Genomic DNA, 16289 nt, shown 5'->3' on the forward strand with positions numbered 1-16289 from the left:
CCGAGCGGCAGCCGTGTTGTCATCCCGCGGTGCTTGTTGGCGCCTTACCCCCCTGCCCCTCTGTGAAGAAGCCCCCTGAAGCCTGGCCTTGGCTCTCCGCCTGTCCCTGCCCAGGGCGCGCCGTCAGTGCGAAGAAGAAATCGGGGGTGGTGCCCCAGCGCGCCCTTACGGCATCCGCCTTCGCGTGTGTCACCCTGCCCCAGGTCACCTGTTCGTCCTGGGAAGATGCATTCTTTTGGGAATGAAGAAGCGGTCTCTCTGGAGCGGCTGGGTGGGGGTTTTTGGGGGGGGGGACATGGAGACTGGGAGCTTGCGCAGGCCTGTGTGCCCCAGCTGAGCCAGTGGCATGGGGATGGCCCTGAGAAGGTGGAAGCAATTCTTCAGGCTCTGGTAGTTTGTCCCGTGGGGGTAAGGTAAGTAAGGGACTGTTTTGGTTCAGTAGGCTTGAGTGTGAAGTGAGGAGGAGCAGTTAGTTTAGTGGTGACTGTGGGAGACGGGTAGAATCTGGGAAATAGCACTTGCTTCAGTGCTGAGGTGTCTTGGATCTCTCTAGATGTGCTGTTACCTGAGTTAACAAGTCAACTTCTTGTCACTGCCCAAGCACTTAGCAGGCTGCCCAGTCCACTGGGATAACAAGTTGTGTTCATTTATGCGGTGGACATGGTGATTGATACAAGCTTAAAACTATTTGGAAGCATTTCAGAACCGATTTTGTTAGATTTTACTGAAGGATAAGAAGGAGAAGGAACATCTCCTGAAATTACATTCCTTTGACACTGAGGTTTGGTTAATTTAGAAATGGAACCACCAAGATCAGCACTGTAGTTATTTAAAATGTTCTCTTGTTTCCAGCTCTTGAAAGACCTTCCAATTTCTAAAAATGTAAACTCTAAAAAAATTCAAATCATGCTATTGATTTCTTATTTCTCTTGCACTGGATTTTGAAATGGCATTGGTTTTACGCAATCCTAGCTAGTTTTTATCTCTGCTTTTCAGGTAGGTGCATATGAAGGGTGACTTTCTAGCACTTCAGAGAACATTGTTATTCCCCCTCTCCAAGCAGATGATCAGCGTTCTTCACATTAAAATTTCTGTAACGTTTTGGTAAAGGTTCTAAGAAACAGTTTACACTGACAGCAATTAAAGGAGTCTGGAGGAAGGTGTGCACATGGTTAGATGAATATTGCTAATGGCCATGTGAGACAAGCATTTTTGATCTTTTTATCTTTGATAGTTGGGCTATCACATCTAAAGGCTTTAGTTAGCAGTGCTGAGATTTTTAAAGGCCAATAAACTATCTTGTGCTTTTTCCTTTTCCTAGTCCCTTTGACAGTACTAAATATGTTCCCTGACTGTGTAGGTTTTGGAATGTGTGTATAGGTACTGGAGCACATGAAAAGCTGATGGAAATTAGAACTGTTCTTTGTTTAATTAGTACATGACTTCACTTTTAGTTTGGACATAGAGCAACACTTGTGCTGCTGTGACCTAAACTTAGTTTCATTTTTTCAGGTAGAACTAGACAGAACAGGAAATAGCAGTGTTTGGCAAACGATCAGATTTCAAAGAAATCTGCTGAAGCGCTCAAAGAGGGCTATATGGACTGAACTTTAGACCAGAAATAAATTTAATTGTTTTGAAGCAAAGAACTGTGGCAGTAGTGTTGGTATTTGGCAGATCTAAAAGCAGTTATTTGCACAGCAGAAATCATTGAGTTAATGTGTAAGTAGTACCAATATTCTGGTTTCTCTGCATTCTCTTCCTGCCTGACTCATCTTCAGTTATTTAGTCATCTTTGTTTTTATCTTACACAAAGAAATATAAAAATCGAAATTACCTCTGACAGTGTTTTCCTGGATCTTAGAGATAGGAATGACCTTGTACATAATCCAGTGTATGTGCTTATTGCTTTTGTAGATGGGGACAGAATTCTAGCCCATGGAGAACTGCATGGCTTTGGCTTCTTGTGCTGGAAAAATGGCTTGCCAGGAATCAGGTACAGAAACATCTAGTTGACTTCCAAGTACGACTTAGAGCTCTGACTTATAGCTGACTTCCAAGTGCAAAATGTCTGCCTAGTTGCTCATTTAAATTACAGGCTTTCCCACGTTTCATGGAATTAAGTTCTCAAGGTAGCTGAAGAGGTGCATTGCTTTTGCTTTTAACAAACCTGTCAAGAAACAACCGTTAATCTTCTCCACACTGGAGAGAAAAATTGGGATTCTTTTTGTTTAGGTAACAGAAGTTGGCTTTTTAGCATTGGGCATTTCTGTAAATGGAAAGCATCGGTGTATCGACTTCTGCATTTGTGTAGCACCTTTCTTACATTAAAGATGAAATAGCTCAGGCATCAGACAATTCTTTATAAGCTTTAGATGGTGAGGGATGTTCTTGCTGTATTGCTGTTTTCAGACAGACAGGTGCAGTATGTTTCATGAGTAAAGGAGAAACTAGTCTTTTTTCCTTTTTTTTTTTTTTGTTTTAATTGGCACACTGGATGTGTGGTCATACTTTTTTTTAAATTCATTTGTCCTTGTCACTACTTAGACTTGCATTTTTTCTTTACTTTCTGAGGAAAGATGTCTTTAACTGATGGGATTGTAATTCCTGACAAAGTGACACTTGTCTCTGTTTCCAGATGTACAGATAAATGGAATCCACTGGTGTGGGAGCAGAACCTAACTGTGGAATAGCCTTTAATTGAGAATTAGGCATCTTCAGAGAGATATTTCAGTCTGCCTCAAAATGTTAATGAAATAGCTAAGATTAGGTTTATATGGTAATGTAAATAAATAAATAAAAGATTTATTGACTAACATCTTTCCCATTCTCTTATATTGTTTCAGAAAACTGTTCCGGTTGTTCTTCAGAGAGAAACGGAATTTTTATTGTTCTTGGAAGAACTACAGAAAGATGTCTCTGAGGAAGTCCTAAAGGTGAGCTACTTAGTATGCCCTACTTCTTCTTGTTAGTTATGCAGAATGTCCAACTTTATCAGGTTTTGGGATCGAAGTTAATGCTTCCTGCTAACTTGACTGCCTGAGATGCTGATGTGTTATTAATCTTCTAGGCAACTGAAAGAGACTGTAATTCAGATCCCTTTCTGAAGTAGTCCAATGTGCCTGCAAGTGATTTCTCTGGCTAGAGAGGAGGCTGTAGGCAGGCAAGGAATAAAGTTTTCTGCGTGGTCTTTCTCATGCAGTTCAGTCCTGACTGTAGCTACTTGCCACAGTCTTATATCTATAGATGCCTTTAGTAATCATAAAGATAAAACCCACTGTAAGCCAAAATAAACCATAGCCGGCAAGCACATTTTAAAAGTATGTCTATTCTCTTTTTCTTCCTCCTAAGATCTTAATTTTCATCTCCTCCATGCCCATTTATCCCCTTCCTGGAAGTTTTTGGGTGCTGTACTGTTACTACTGATGTTACTTGGTAATTGGTATGATGTGTGCTTTTAGGTCCAGGACCCATTTTTTTTCCATTATTAATTAATACATGCAGACTGATTTATTTGAGAAATACATGGAAATATGCAAAGATGGATTAATATCAAAAGCAAGTATAGAGCAGAAAATCAGGAGAGTTACTAACTGTAGAACTATCCTAATTTGGTGTTGGTTACAACAGAATTAGACCTGACGTGGTGTGTGGAATGTCCTCGGATGTTGCTTCTAGTCTTATAGGTTCTAACTCTTTAAAAGATTTTGTTTGTTTGTTTGCCTTTTTTTAAGAGGAAAATGAAAACTTATTATATTCAGGGGCTATTTGCAGCTTTTAAATATGAATAAGGAAAAGGTGTTCAATATTTCTCTAAGGATACAGAATTAGCAATTACAGGATGAAAGCAAGCAAGGTAAACTGGACTGTTGATTAAAATAAATCTGCTTGAAGTCTGTTAATGACTAACGAAGTCTGTGTACGTTACCATCTAACCTCCAAGATCATGAAAGATTCCACCATTGTCTGCAGTGTTGCACAGAAGTAGGAGATTCAGCAACCTCGTATCTTCGTCACGATTACTGTCAGAGGCATGTTAGTAGGTAGAGTTATGTTTCGATCCAGCAAATAAAGAAAAGGATGTTGTGTACTTGTCTTCTACTGCTAATATTCTCATTTTTGCGCACACCAACCACCTCTCCCCTCCATGTTCCCTGAGTTGTCTCTTCCAGCCAAGGACAGCACTCACATAGTTCCGGAAGTGCCACAAGTGCTGCTGAATTGCTATTCAACTGGGTTGTCCCTCACCTTCCCACCCCTTATTGGGAAAGCTAACTGGGATTTTTTTGTTTGTTTATTTTCCCCTTCCTAGTTCTAGAATTGTAGGTTTGCTTCTGTTAGCAAGAAAAATTATTGTTGCTTAAAAAAGAAGTCTGTGAGATGGCTTCTGAATCTGTTGGCCAGTTTTAACCAAGTTTGAAAAATTAGTGTTGATGAGGATGATGCACTTGGTAGACAGATGGTATGAATCTGGAAAAGTAGGATTTAAAAAAAAAAAAAAAAGACTGAACACGAGTCATCATGCTCTTACTGACTTATGAAGATACAGTCACATTAATATATTGCTAAGAGGTAGAGTACGGTAGTGCTTCAGCCATCCCAAAGGAGCTGCCTGTGAACTAAGGTATCTTGCTTATGAGCACATGGCTCATATAGTGTAGTTGTGTATTTTAGGATTCTTTATATTTTGTTACATATTCAGGCATATCCACTCTTCTAGGAAGGATATTGGACAAGGTGGACCATTATTAATGGATTTCCTAGGTAATATGATGCTTCCAAATTGATTTATCTTCTTGCTTTCAAGTTTCTCCTATTTTTTAAATAGTTTACTTCATATTTTTAATGGAGTCTGAAAGGCTTACTCTTTTATTATTTCCCTACCAGGAACTCTTTGAAGCATTTGAGTGCACCCAGAACAAGCACATCACAGACAGGAAAAGAAGAGATGGCTGTTCTCACAGATTCAGTTTGGATGTTGTTTCAGCTCTCCGGAAGCTTTTGCTGCGGGCTCCCCAGAGGGCAAAAGCCCTGCTGGAGTTCTTCCAGGAGGAACAAGGCACACATAGCTCCTCACTCCAGCAGTATTGCTCTCTACAAAACATCTTTGTTGAATTTCTTCGTGACTCCTTGAAATCTCTGCAGAGGCTTCAGTGCAGTTCTGAGATTTCAGCAGAACTAGATCAAAGAGAACTAGTAGATACAATTTATGCTGCTCTTAGTATAGTGACTTTTGAGGTGGAGCATCAGGGTGATGAAGTACGGCACCTATTCAGGGAGCTCTTGGATGTATGCTGGGCTGAGGGAAGCCCACTGAGGGAGGAGAAGCTACTAAGCTGTATGCTGAGGAAACAGAGCCATGGCCTGTTAAGCCTGTATAGCAGTGTTCTCCTAGAAAGAACAAGAGAGAAATTTCTGGTGTCAAAATCAATACGAAAAGGTTTGTTTCACTTTTTGCTTTGTTTTTATTTCTTGTTTAACAAAGCCATTGAGGCATTAAACAGGCAAGTTGTCAAGAAGTCAGTGTTCTTGCTAAGGTGCTTTAGCAAGCCATGGAGTCTTGTAAAAGATGATGCTAAAAGGACTTAAAGCAAGAAATTGGCAAAGGAACCCCAGGGCTCTCCCTACATTTCTGCAGTCTGTGCTGCCTTCTTTTGTGAGCACTTCCTTTACCACCCCTTGTTGTGCTCTATTTCAATCTGCTCAGCATTTCTCCTGCTGAAGATCTTCCTTGTAACTAGAAAATTGACTCTCCATATGTATATAAAGTTTTTACTGGTTCAGCTCCAGCTCGGGGTCATCTGTGTTGGAGGATGTTCCGTTTCAGGCCAATAATGGTTCAACTACCTCAGTAATCCCAAAACATTCAAACACCTTAATATTGGAAAAGAAAACTTCTGGAAGTGGAAGGAGATGTGGAGTGGGCCAATATCCCAGTTGAAAAGAAGATGCAGTTTGATTACCTGCTTGCTTGCCAGAGCCCAATTGTTTTTGTACCGGCTATAACTGCACAGCTTCTGTCTAGCTCCCTATGACTGGTACGTTTAGTTGAGGATCTTGGTTTAAGCTGAATGGCAAGTGGTGCCCGTGCTCTTTTAAGGAAAGTAGCAGGTGAATGTGCAAGGAGGGAAAAGCCAGAATGCCTACCCTCTTTTGCTCGCCTCTGTACACTGAGGTGTAAGTCAGTGGGGTTTGTATCCTGTCTCCTCCCTTCACTCATGGGGATTGCTGAAGGGAAGTTCAGGCTGGTGTGGTGTGGCAGACTCTGGCATTTCTGATAATAACTACAGTTAGTGCTTCCTCATGGGGGAAGAGAAATGGAGATATGGATACCTTCACTCTCACTGAGAGTAGTTCAATTCTCTCTTTGCACAGATCTGAGAAGTTCCTGTGCAGGACAAGTCTTTGCTAAGGCCCTGCAAAGCAGCATAGTGTCTCGGAGCACAAGTGAGAATTCATGCAACATACAGATAATATGCGTATGACTAGAGAAAGAAAGGCAGTGTGACCTGAGCTAATGCAAACAACCTGTGTGCCGAAGAGGCTCTTGCTATGTTAACAACTGTCCGACAGTTTCCTGGTTTCCTATCTGACCTGTTTATTTTCTGTCAAATTTCTCTGCTTGGCTTTCTTGTTATCCAGTAACAATATTTGAGAGTCTTAACTGTTAACATGTAGCAGCTGGTTAGTATTTGAGGAAATGTTGAGTGTTTCTCAGTTTAAATTAACAGCAATTACGCTTCTTTCAAAGGTACCCCTCTGTACTGGAAGGTAATCTTGTTGTGATGTTTTTTAGGTTCATCTGAACAGCTGGACACAGAGCGAACTGTGATGAGTTTGTTCTCAGATCCCAAAGAGGCTCCTTCTTGGAAGACAGCCTATTTCTACTGCTTGACCAGCAGCAAGCACTTTCTGGAACAGATTCTGGTAAGGCCATAAAATCAGTAAGAGGGAAACCCAATGGTGGCTAAAGTCAGTCCCTGTATTGAACATATCTTGGTGGTGCACAGAAGCATTTTGTATCCAAATAGTGTTTACTAGGGGTCATGACTTATAGGAACAAGGACATAGCTGGTGATAACTCCCTTACTTCAGCTGTGTGATGAACTCGAAACATTCAGTGAGATTTTTGGAAAAGCTCATCTGCATGTGGACTGAAGATTAGATTCTCAGGATTTAAGAAGTCCTGTGTTCTGCTTGTAATTTTGTTGGATATGCCACTTGATTTACCCCATGACCTTGAACTCGTTGCTTTGCTTTTCTGATGCTGGCAGACTTGGGGCAGTGAGACTAGTTTGCACAGTAAAATTTATGTTTTAAAGAGCTTGAAGACCTGGTGAAAAATACTCTGGTATGAATTAAATAGTTTGAATGTATTTACGTAGAAGAAATAGAATACAGGTAGGTGGTCACTGTTAAAGTGAGAGTTCTTAAGGTTGAATATATTTTCACTTCTAAATAACGTGCTTATTCAAGTTTCTTACATAATGCCCTTGACAGAGACGTAATCAATAAAAGAACATAAAGATAATGTAGTGAGGGAGTGTGAGTTGGCTCTGTAGTCAGCATTTGAAAGGATGTTTTTTTTCTCGTGACAGTTTTACTGAAGAGTAAGCTGATGGCTTGGAAAATATGAGTTTAGGGAAGTTCCAGATGCGGAACTTCACTATTTTAGTGAAGCTAGTATTGAAATGGCTACTTGCTTACATAACCTGCCAGGCATTATGGATCTCCACATTTTGGAAAGATAAATACTTCTTCCTTATGTTTTCTAGGTGACTGCATTAACTTTACTGAAAAGAGAAGACTATTCAGGTCTGAACAGCTTATTGAGAAGAGAATTCAACCCCCTTAGCCGCCTCTTGGTATTGCTAGGATGGACTCATTGTCAAAGCTTGGAATCAGCAAAAGCATTGCTATGGACTCTTCACAAAACTCAGGTAAATCAGCGGAAAGCAAGTGGCAGTATCCCAGTCTGAGTCCAGATAATGCAATTTGTTTGCAAAAATAAAAATAAATAAAACCAGGGGAGTTTCCAGTGAGAATGTTAATCTTTCTCAAAATGGAATTAAAAAAGCTAAGATGTTACAGTTGTGTGTAGGTAACATTATTGGACACTTGCCTTTCTTCTTACTCCTCAGCTGTGAAGGGAGTATGATTGCACAGGAGATTCTGAAAGCTTCTCTTGCATAAGCTCTTCAGCCTTCGCTGTTAACACAAGAGAGAGAAAGACAGCAACGGTTGTTGATTAGTTTTGAAAAGAGCTGGGGGATGTTTGATCAGTGTCGTTTTGTCCAGGGAGTCGTCCCTGGATAGTGACTAATTCTGGTCACAACTAACCTGAGTTCAGCAACAGGGTAGCTTGGAAATTTCCCATACCCATTCTCAAAATGGAATGATAAATGACAAGAGCTGTGACTGAAAGATCCACCTTGTTTGGGGGGAGTCTTCATCTTTGAAGAAGAGAGAGGGTTCTAACTCTGAGGGTGTAGTTGCAGTTCAGATGATGTCTGCCTGCAGGCAAGTGGCTTGGACAACAGAGGTGGGGAGGCAGGGAGCCTTGCACTGCTGGATCATTGGGGCAGATCTAGGCTGGTATTGCCTTAAGGGAGTTACCATCTATTGGTAATAGACTGAAGGTCTATTCAGTAGCCTCTGCAAAGTGGAAGTCTTAGATCTGATTTTAGCAGGCAGGCATCTGTAGTAGAAAAGCACATGGAAAAGGAGAATAACTGTCTGCTACCCAGTATATCATCTGTTCTAGTACATGATTAATTCTAGAGGTTAGTGTCTTCAACTGTTACTAAGAAGCATTAATTTGCATTTTGAAAGCTAACCTTGAAAAGGGATGTAGCCACCTTTCCGTGGTCTGTAGTTGTGTCGAGTGGAGGCTGACTGATTTTGATGCTCCTTCAGAATAGCCCTTCCTTGCTGGCTTTGTAATAAAAATGGCAATTTTCTGTTCCTGAAAGTTACCATCTGGATAAAGAAGTCTTATAACATTCTATATGTAACACAGGCTTGGTTCTGCTGTCTGACTAGAGGATTTGTTGTAAAGGGATTCTTTTATTTGTCTTTCCATGTAGGATCTGTGCAATGATTCAGTACTGAAAGATTTCTGTGATGGGCTGTGGGCTCAGGTGGAAGTTCTTGAATGGTGCATACAGCAAAACAGGTAAAATGATCAGAAGGACTTTTTCCAAACTGTCTTGCCAAATCTGCCTATTAGTCAATTCATGTATGCAAATAGAAATTGTATTCTTTTCCGTGAATCTTGGCTAATCATCTCCTAGTGACTGTATATCACAAGCTCTCGAAATTGCTTCATGGGCATTAGCTATGCTATTTGTTTTTAATTGCAGTAGTTTAGTTGAATCAGAATTAGAGTGGGAGTTTGTCTTTAAACATGGCTGAGACCCCTAATCTGTTTGTGCCACCTCTTTGTTTGTTCTCTCTTGCAGTATTACTATCCCAAGGAAGGTTCTTTTGCAACACTTGCACAGTCTAGATTGTCACACTGCAGTGTACTCTCTTCATCATCTCACTAATCTTCTGGCACTGAATGAAGATGATGTTATTGAGCTTCTTCAGAAAGTTCCTGCTAGAGACCAACAGATGCAGGGTAAATGTGTAGGGTCGTGATAACACAGAAAAACCCTGATCCATCGAGTATGTGCTGCTCAGTATTTCTGCTAGGAATAATCTGTTCCTTTGACCTACTTCTGTAAATAAGGAAGATACCGCTTATCAGCTGTTTTATGGAAGAAAACTAGAGAGCATGTGGAAATTATTTTAGAATCCTTTTGGGGAGTAAATTGTCTCCCAAGAAGGAGTTGTGAGATCTCTTTGATCTCACAACGACAGATCTCTGAAAGAGCTTTTTCAAAATGGTAACAAGACTTTGCACATGCTCATAATATGTGCTACTCACTGTAACTTATATACTGTATAATACACTTAGCTTGAAAAGTAAGCGTATGTTTTAGATTTCAATCATCTGTACACTTAAATTTAAAATCAAAGGGCAAAGCCAGATGAAATTGACAATGTCTCATACTATAACATCTTCATTTTTGAAAGATACAAAACATCTGGGTTTTTTTTCTTTTCGTCTAATATTAAGTCTTACCAAATCTACTTTAATATTAAAATCAGTAAGGCTTACCTACAGGCTGTGTTTACATCCCTCTTGCCTCACTTCTCTCATCTTCCCATATTCCAATTTGGTGCCTAAGATACCTGAGCTTACTAAACACATTAGTTCACTTAGAAGTGACTCTCCTTGTACGCTCTTTTAATTGCGGCCTATGTCCAGGTTCAGCTGCTGCTATTTTAATGCTGTTTTCTGATAGGGCCTCTTAATAATGATACAGAAGCTTACTCTTCCTGTGTGTGCTGGAACCTAAGAAGCTGCAAATTTTTGTGCCTTATTCCTTCTATGGATGGCAATTGGTACATGTGTAATTTCAACCTGAGTTGCGTGGAGAGCTCTCAGTGATGGATCTTGCACAGATTTTCCAGGTTGCCTAGTGGGAAGCAGTTTTCTCTCCTTCCAGTATCATATTGTTAAGATGTTGGTTTCCAGTCCTACTTTTACAGGTTTTGTTAAAATTATTGTGACAGTTGTCTTGAATAGTTTTAAAAGGCGTAATGATTGAGGCTCTATATAGATCTCTGGTTTCAGTGTCCTGCTTTCTGAAATTAATTGTTTTGTTGTTACTGATGTTGGGGGGTTTTTTTTAATCAGTTCTTACATTTTAAATTCTTTTCTGCTTGAATTCTGTCAAAACCTTTCAAAAACAGGAAGAGGCAGTCCCATCATATCTTCTGGGAGCTGCATGACTAGCAAAAGAACTCTAGCTGTGGTTTCTCTTCTTTTTTCAGATCACATTAATTTGCAGAATTAGTTAATGGAAGACAAGTCCTCCCTCTCTTTTCAGCCCAGTGATTATGTAAAATTCAGATAATTCTATAAACACAGTTTAATAGAATCTCCTTTAAAATAATCTATTTTAAAACTTAAAGGAAGGAGAGGAGTCACAAAGTTCTGATTTGTCTGCCTTGGTAGTGTTAACAGGCCTTTTTCTCCCCTCACCCCACATACTTCCCCTACTTCCCCTTCTTCCCCTTTCTGACACACATCTGTCAGCTGCGGTAGTGAAACTGAAGTAGTGGTACTGGTTGACAGCTGTGTTCAGGCACCCTTCAGATCAGTGCGTAACACTAGCTTTGATCAGTCACACTAACAAAAGAAATGATGGGCAGAAATTTCCTCATGAGTTACAGAATTCAAGAATAAGGTGTTAATATTTCTGGCATAGGAAAAACAAGTGCTTATAGTTAAAAGGGTAGTTCTTCAGTATTGGTACAAGGAAAAGGGTTGGTTTAGATGTGGATACTGACACAGACTCACTGCATCCAAGTCTTTCCACATGGGAGGCAAAAGTGTATTAAACTTGCGTTTGATTACCAGTGTGTATCTTGTAGTATCTCCAGCTAGCTATTTCTCTTTTTCAGAAGACTGTATTTAACGGATCTCTGGCTTCATCTGCCTGAAGTCCTCTTAAGACAGTGGTATTGAGAGCTACATATTAGTGTAGAGCTGCTGGTGAATTATAGCATTTCTGTGGCCATGTGGTTTCTACAAAGGATTCATACTTGAATGTTTCCTCAGTTCTGTCTGCTATCTATGTTACAGTTTCCACCATTGTCGCTGTTTAGAATTGCAGTGATGGGGAATAATCGGTTTCAAACTGTTTGTGCTCTCAGGGCTTTTGTCTTGGCTGCTCTGTAGTTTTCAGAAGAGTTCAGGCTGGTGCTTTTCTTTGAAATCATACTTAAGCCTTGTGGAGGACAGTGCTGAAATGCTTTCTAGGTAATGCTGTTCAGTCCCAGAGTTTGGATGGGGACATTATCAGTACATCAAACCAGTGTTTTGTTTAAAAAAAAAAAAAACAACAAACTTTGCTAATGCTTCCCCTGTGTGACAATAGGCAGAGGGACAATATACCCCTTGTATAAGAATATGGGATAGTGGATTCAAGCAGTAATTTAACACTGTCTGGGGTTTTGGTTTTTTTGTTGTTGTTTTGTTTGTTGTTTTTTTAACCTTTGTACAGTAGTTGGATAATTCATCTAAACCCAGCATAACAGAATATATGACTTTATATTGTGTTCCTGTGTGAAGGGGATGATGATGCAACTTTTACGTAATTTGCAGTTAATAATCTGATGTTCTATTGTACCAAGAAGGGATCGTGTCTCTGGCATGTGACACCTTTCCTCAAAAAAAGCAAAATGGGGAAGAAGTGGGTGTAGTACTTCTCTAAGTTGCCTTTATCATAAATGTGTGAAGGAAACTGTGGGACTGTACTTTTTCTTTAATCAATTGCAGATTGTATATGATCTATATGGCCAGCCATTGTGGATAGAATCAACCGTGATATCTATTTATTAGTACAAATCTGTAGAGGTGGTGGTACTCTATTCTCACTATGGTGATAGCCAGTCTATCTCCCTACTTATCTACTGTGTGACAGAACACAAAATTCTAAGATGTTGGAACGAGACAGGGTCTGTCCCTGTGTTCTAAATGCAGCAGTGTAGCTTAACCACATACCTCTAATGAGACCCATCATGAGCAGATTTTGGTCATTCTGTGCTGTAACAGGTCCCGTAACACAAATTCACAGAAAATCCCCTTTTCAGAAGGGGATCCAGACCTGACTTTTCTGTGCCCATCTGTTGTGGGGTTTCTTTTTCAAATGTTGTGAAGTAACAGTGAGATAGAGCAAAGCTGGGATGGAGGTGACACTGGGGGAGAAAGACTGGATAAATATTGCTGTGTAGGAACTGCAGGAGAAAATTAACTTGTCTTCTTGTCTACCTCCTACCCCCTCACCACCCTTATTTTCCTCCACAGCAGCAACACTCCCTAACACCCTGAGTCAGCAACGCAATCTGGCACTCTTTCGAGCATTTTGTGCCATGAAGTATGCTATCTATGCTCTCTGTGTGAATTCACATAAGCATTCCAAGTGCAAAGATTGCATACGCAGCCTGCTTGGTGATATCCCTGAAGATGCAACTTTTGGAGAACCAGCAGGTGATTGGCCTCCTTTCTCAGGTTCAGTAGCTTGTGCCTCTCCATTTGCTGGGCTCTGAATTATCACTTAGTATTGGGATAATATTGCACCCTGTGTACATATGTTGGTTTTATTCAGTGGGCTGTGAATGCTTTGCAAACAAGTGTAGTGGCATTTCTTTGAGGTGTTGTTACCTTTAATATTAAGAGATATGAATAAGCTACTTGCCTTGTTCTAAAACTTTTAAGGTAATTGTATTAAAAATATAGTGCAAAAAGAAAGTGATATTAGATATAGGATGGTAGTAGCAGGGATGCTCTTGTAAGAGCTTATGATTTGCCAGAGCTAAACCTGATTTAATGGCTAAAATGGGTGTAATCTGAGTTTGCACATCATTGCACAAGGTGATAACTGGCATTACTGAGAGGGAGAAGGCACACTACCTTTTTAAATGTAAAATGTTGGACATATATTTACTTGATTTGTAGAGGAATGATCGGCTCTGAGCCACTGAGACAGTTCCCTCTTCTAGGATTTTCTTAAAGGTCAAAGGTTGGAGGAAGGAACTCCTGGAAAATGTTGTAAATGTTCTTTTTTGTTTGTTTTTAATTATACAGATTGCTCTTCAGTGTTTCCTCAGTATCTTGTGAAGTGTCAGCAGTTCTTACGGAGTGTTCCTGCTCCTCTGCGCCTGGAGGTTTTGGAGAACATCTTCTCCTTGCTTTTTGTTTCCTACAGTGACCTCCATACTGAGACTTTTCTACCTGAGGACTATGCAGAGGATGATGATCTTGACAAAAAGAGTACTACTGTTAGTGTAGAAGGCAGTGCTAGTCGGCGGTCTTCCACCTCAGAAAGTCCACAGCGCCTAATAGAGGCTGAAAAGAAATTAGAGAGGCATCTGCTGGCCGCTCAGACAGTTCACACAGATACCCAAGATCTTCGTGACTCAATGTTAGGTGGCAAAAGCTCTGAAACCTCTAGGCTGAGCTATCTGGATCTGAAACACTTCACCAGTGGTGTTTCTGGATTTTTAGTGGATGACGTGGCCATGGATGCCTTCCTCACATTGCTTCTCAACCATCTGAAAGAAATTCAGAGTTCTCTCCCATGGGACTCCAGTAATGTGCTTCGTGAAGAGCTGGAGCTTGTTGAGTGCTTGAATCTTTCTGCAAGCAGAGATGCCTTTGGAAGTCGTGTGTTACAGTTTTCCAAATACCTTTCTGAAGCTCACTGGCGATACAAGGTGGTGATGAGTAACAGAAATGCAGGTAAGCTTTGTATTTGGCACTTTCTGATATATCGATGCTGTTCTGTTACAGCCGTCCAGGCAGTGGTCTCAAGACTAAATTCCCTGAGCATCTTACTGAGGGAGCACATTTTGGCAGATACTAGGAGAGTGACCTAGCTGGAGATCACCTGGTTCTCGCACCATTCTCCAGTAGGAGTGATCTCTATTCTAATCAGAAAGTTTGGGTTTTCTTTTTCTTTTTTCCCCTGCCCTTTGTGGACACACTGCTTCAGTTTGCCTGTCTTTCTCCTGCATCTTCATCACAAGTTATGTTGACAGTGCAGTGATACGAAGGGACATGGTGGTGTGTGATCCAGTGCAAGCCAGATAGACTCATCTCGTTCATGGACAGAGAGTTGATTTAGCCTAGTCTGGAAACGTGTTAGGAACATGTGTCAGAGGAAGTTGGATTATTTTGGTATGCAGACCATTCCTCAGGAGTAGCTAGAACAACACACTCAGGAACCTATTTCCCACCCTTCCCCATATCCTATAACTTGTTAGCCCTGCTACTATCAGATTTCTGCTTGTATCATAGTGTGGCTTATTGTGTATCTCAGACCATGTGAAGTCTATGTCCCAAGAAAGACTGGGCAGTATGGACCTTTAATGTTCCAAGTTTCCAAACTTGTGTTCAACTATTTCTGAAGTCTCCCCCTATAAAGGAGGGGATGTGACGGGACTGATGTTTGAGTAGGCAGCCCTCAGTGTTTCTATTGGACAGGCAACAGCTTTCTGTGGGATTCTGTACTTTTGAGTCCTGACTTCTGACAAATGATGACAACTATTTGGGGAACATCTTTCAGGGAAAGATGGATTTTCTATCTCAAGGACTAGCACCCCCATTACTTGCTCACTTCCAGAATTGTTGACTGAGTCAGGGTTCATACTATCCTGCATTACTGAAGAACCCAGTTGTTTCAGCAAAACCTTAATGACAAATCAAACTCTTTTTTACTATTTTAGTTCTTATTCTTTTCGCCTTGTTTCTAGCTGCTTCTGTATTTGGACTGTACCTATTTTTATGTATAGTTAGAATCATAGAATCATTTAGGTTGGAAAAGACCCTTAGTAGTCATCAGGGGTGTGTAGAAGGTATAGTACATTCCAAGCAACATTGAATGTGGATGTGAAAAACACAGTATTAGTTGAATTGCATCAAAATTACTTCAAGGTGCTGGTTTAAACTTTACTGCAGAAGAGCTCTTAGCTGAGATCCACTGTTTTCTCTTTGGAGATTTGCCATCATAGCTCTACCTATGTAGATGCGCTGGTAGATTCTTTAAGGGAGACAAATAACTGTTTATGGCCTGTCCAGCTATTTGGTAATGTTTTTGCTTAAATGTTTCACAGAACACCAGCTTGCAGCTTCCAGGAGATACTGCTCTTTAATCAGGTGCTCCAGCTTTAAGAAACGAAGTAGATCTCCAAGGTACAATACAGGTGGGTTGAAAAAGTGACTTGGAGAAGACATCTGCAATGTGCATAATTTTGCTGAGCTCGTAGCTGAATGCAATTAGATTTAATGGACTAGGAGTAGAGAATTAGATTTATTTCTTTTAGTTTTCTAACTGGTTTGAAGTGTCTTAGTCCAGTTCCACTTGGATTGAGGTGGTTTTCCTAAAGCTTACCTGCACAACTAAAAGATAATTAACTTTAAATTCAGGTAAGAAAATAACTTCCTTCATACGTAGTCTGATTTGGGGCAGGGGGGAACTTCACAACTACAGTACCAATTCTTCCCTTTCTCCACCACGTCCAATGACTGTTTGGTATATTTTCATTCCTATCACAATAGTATCTAGGATGTGAATTTACAGGAATTTGTGGCTTAAATTGGCAGCCTTAGGAGAAAGTTGGGTTCCTCACCCTTTTTCTATTTAGCCTTTAAAAGGTACATCTGATTTTGGAGT

The 16289-nt window shown here is 40.4% G+C and overlaps 1 protein-coding gene across 1 annotated transcript in view; it reads left to right on the forward strand.

Moving 5' to 3' along the window:
- The first annotated feature begins 225 nt into the window (after positions 1-225).
- ZFYVE26 (zinc finger FYVE-type containing 26) overlaps positions 226-16289 on the forward strand; it is a 49486-nt gene continuing 33422 nt past the window's right edge. The window contains exons 1-11 of the mRNA XM_009283532.1: positions 226-413; positions 1918-1996; positions 2847-2936; positions 4888-5440; positions 6797-6927; positions 7776-7940; positions 9087-9175; positions 9462-9622; positions 12923-13105; positions 13703-14356; positions 15730-15819. Of these exons, the coding sequence (XP_009281807.1) occupies positions 226-413; positions 1918-1996; positions 2847-2936; positions 4888-5440; positions 6797-6927; positions 7776-7940; positions 9087-9175; positions 9462-9622; positions 12923-13105; positions 13703-14356; positions 15730-15819 (2383 nt within the window). The remainder of the gene's footprint in view (positions 414-1917; positions 1997-2846; positions 2937-4887; positions 5441-6796; positions 6928-7775; positions 7941-9086; positions 9176-9461; positions 9623-12922; positions 13106-13702; positions 14357-15729; positions 15820-16289) is intronic.

Source organism: Aptenodytes forsteri, unplaced genomic scaffold, assembly GCF_000699145.1.
Source record: "Aptenodytes forsteri isolate BGI_AS27 unplaced genomic scaffold, ASM69914v1 Scaffold486, whole genome shotgun sequence".
Classification (NCBI taxonomy): Eukaryota; Metazoa; Chordata; class Aves; order Sphenisciformes; family Spheniscidae; genus Aptenodytes; species Aptenodytes forsteri.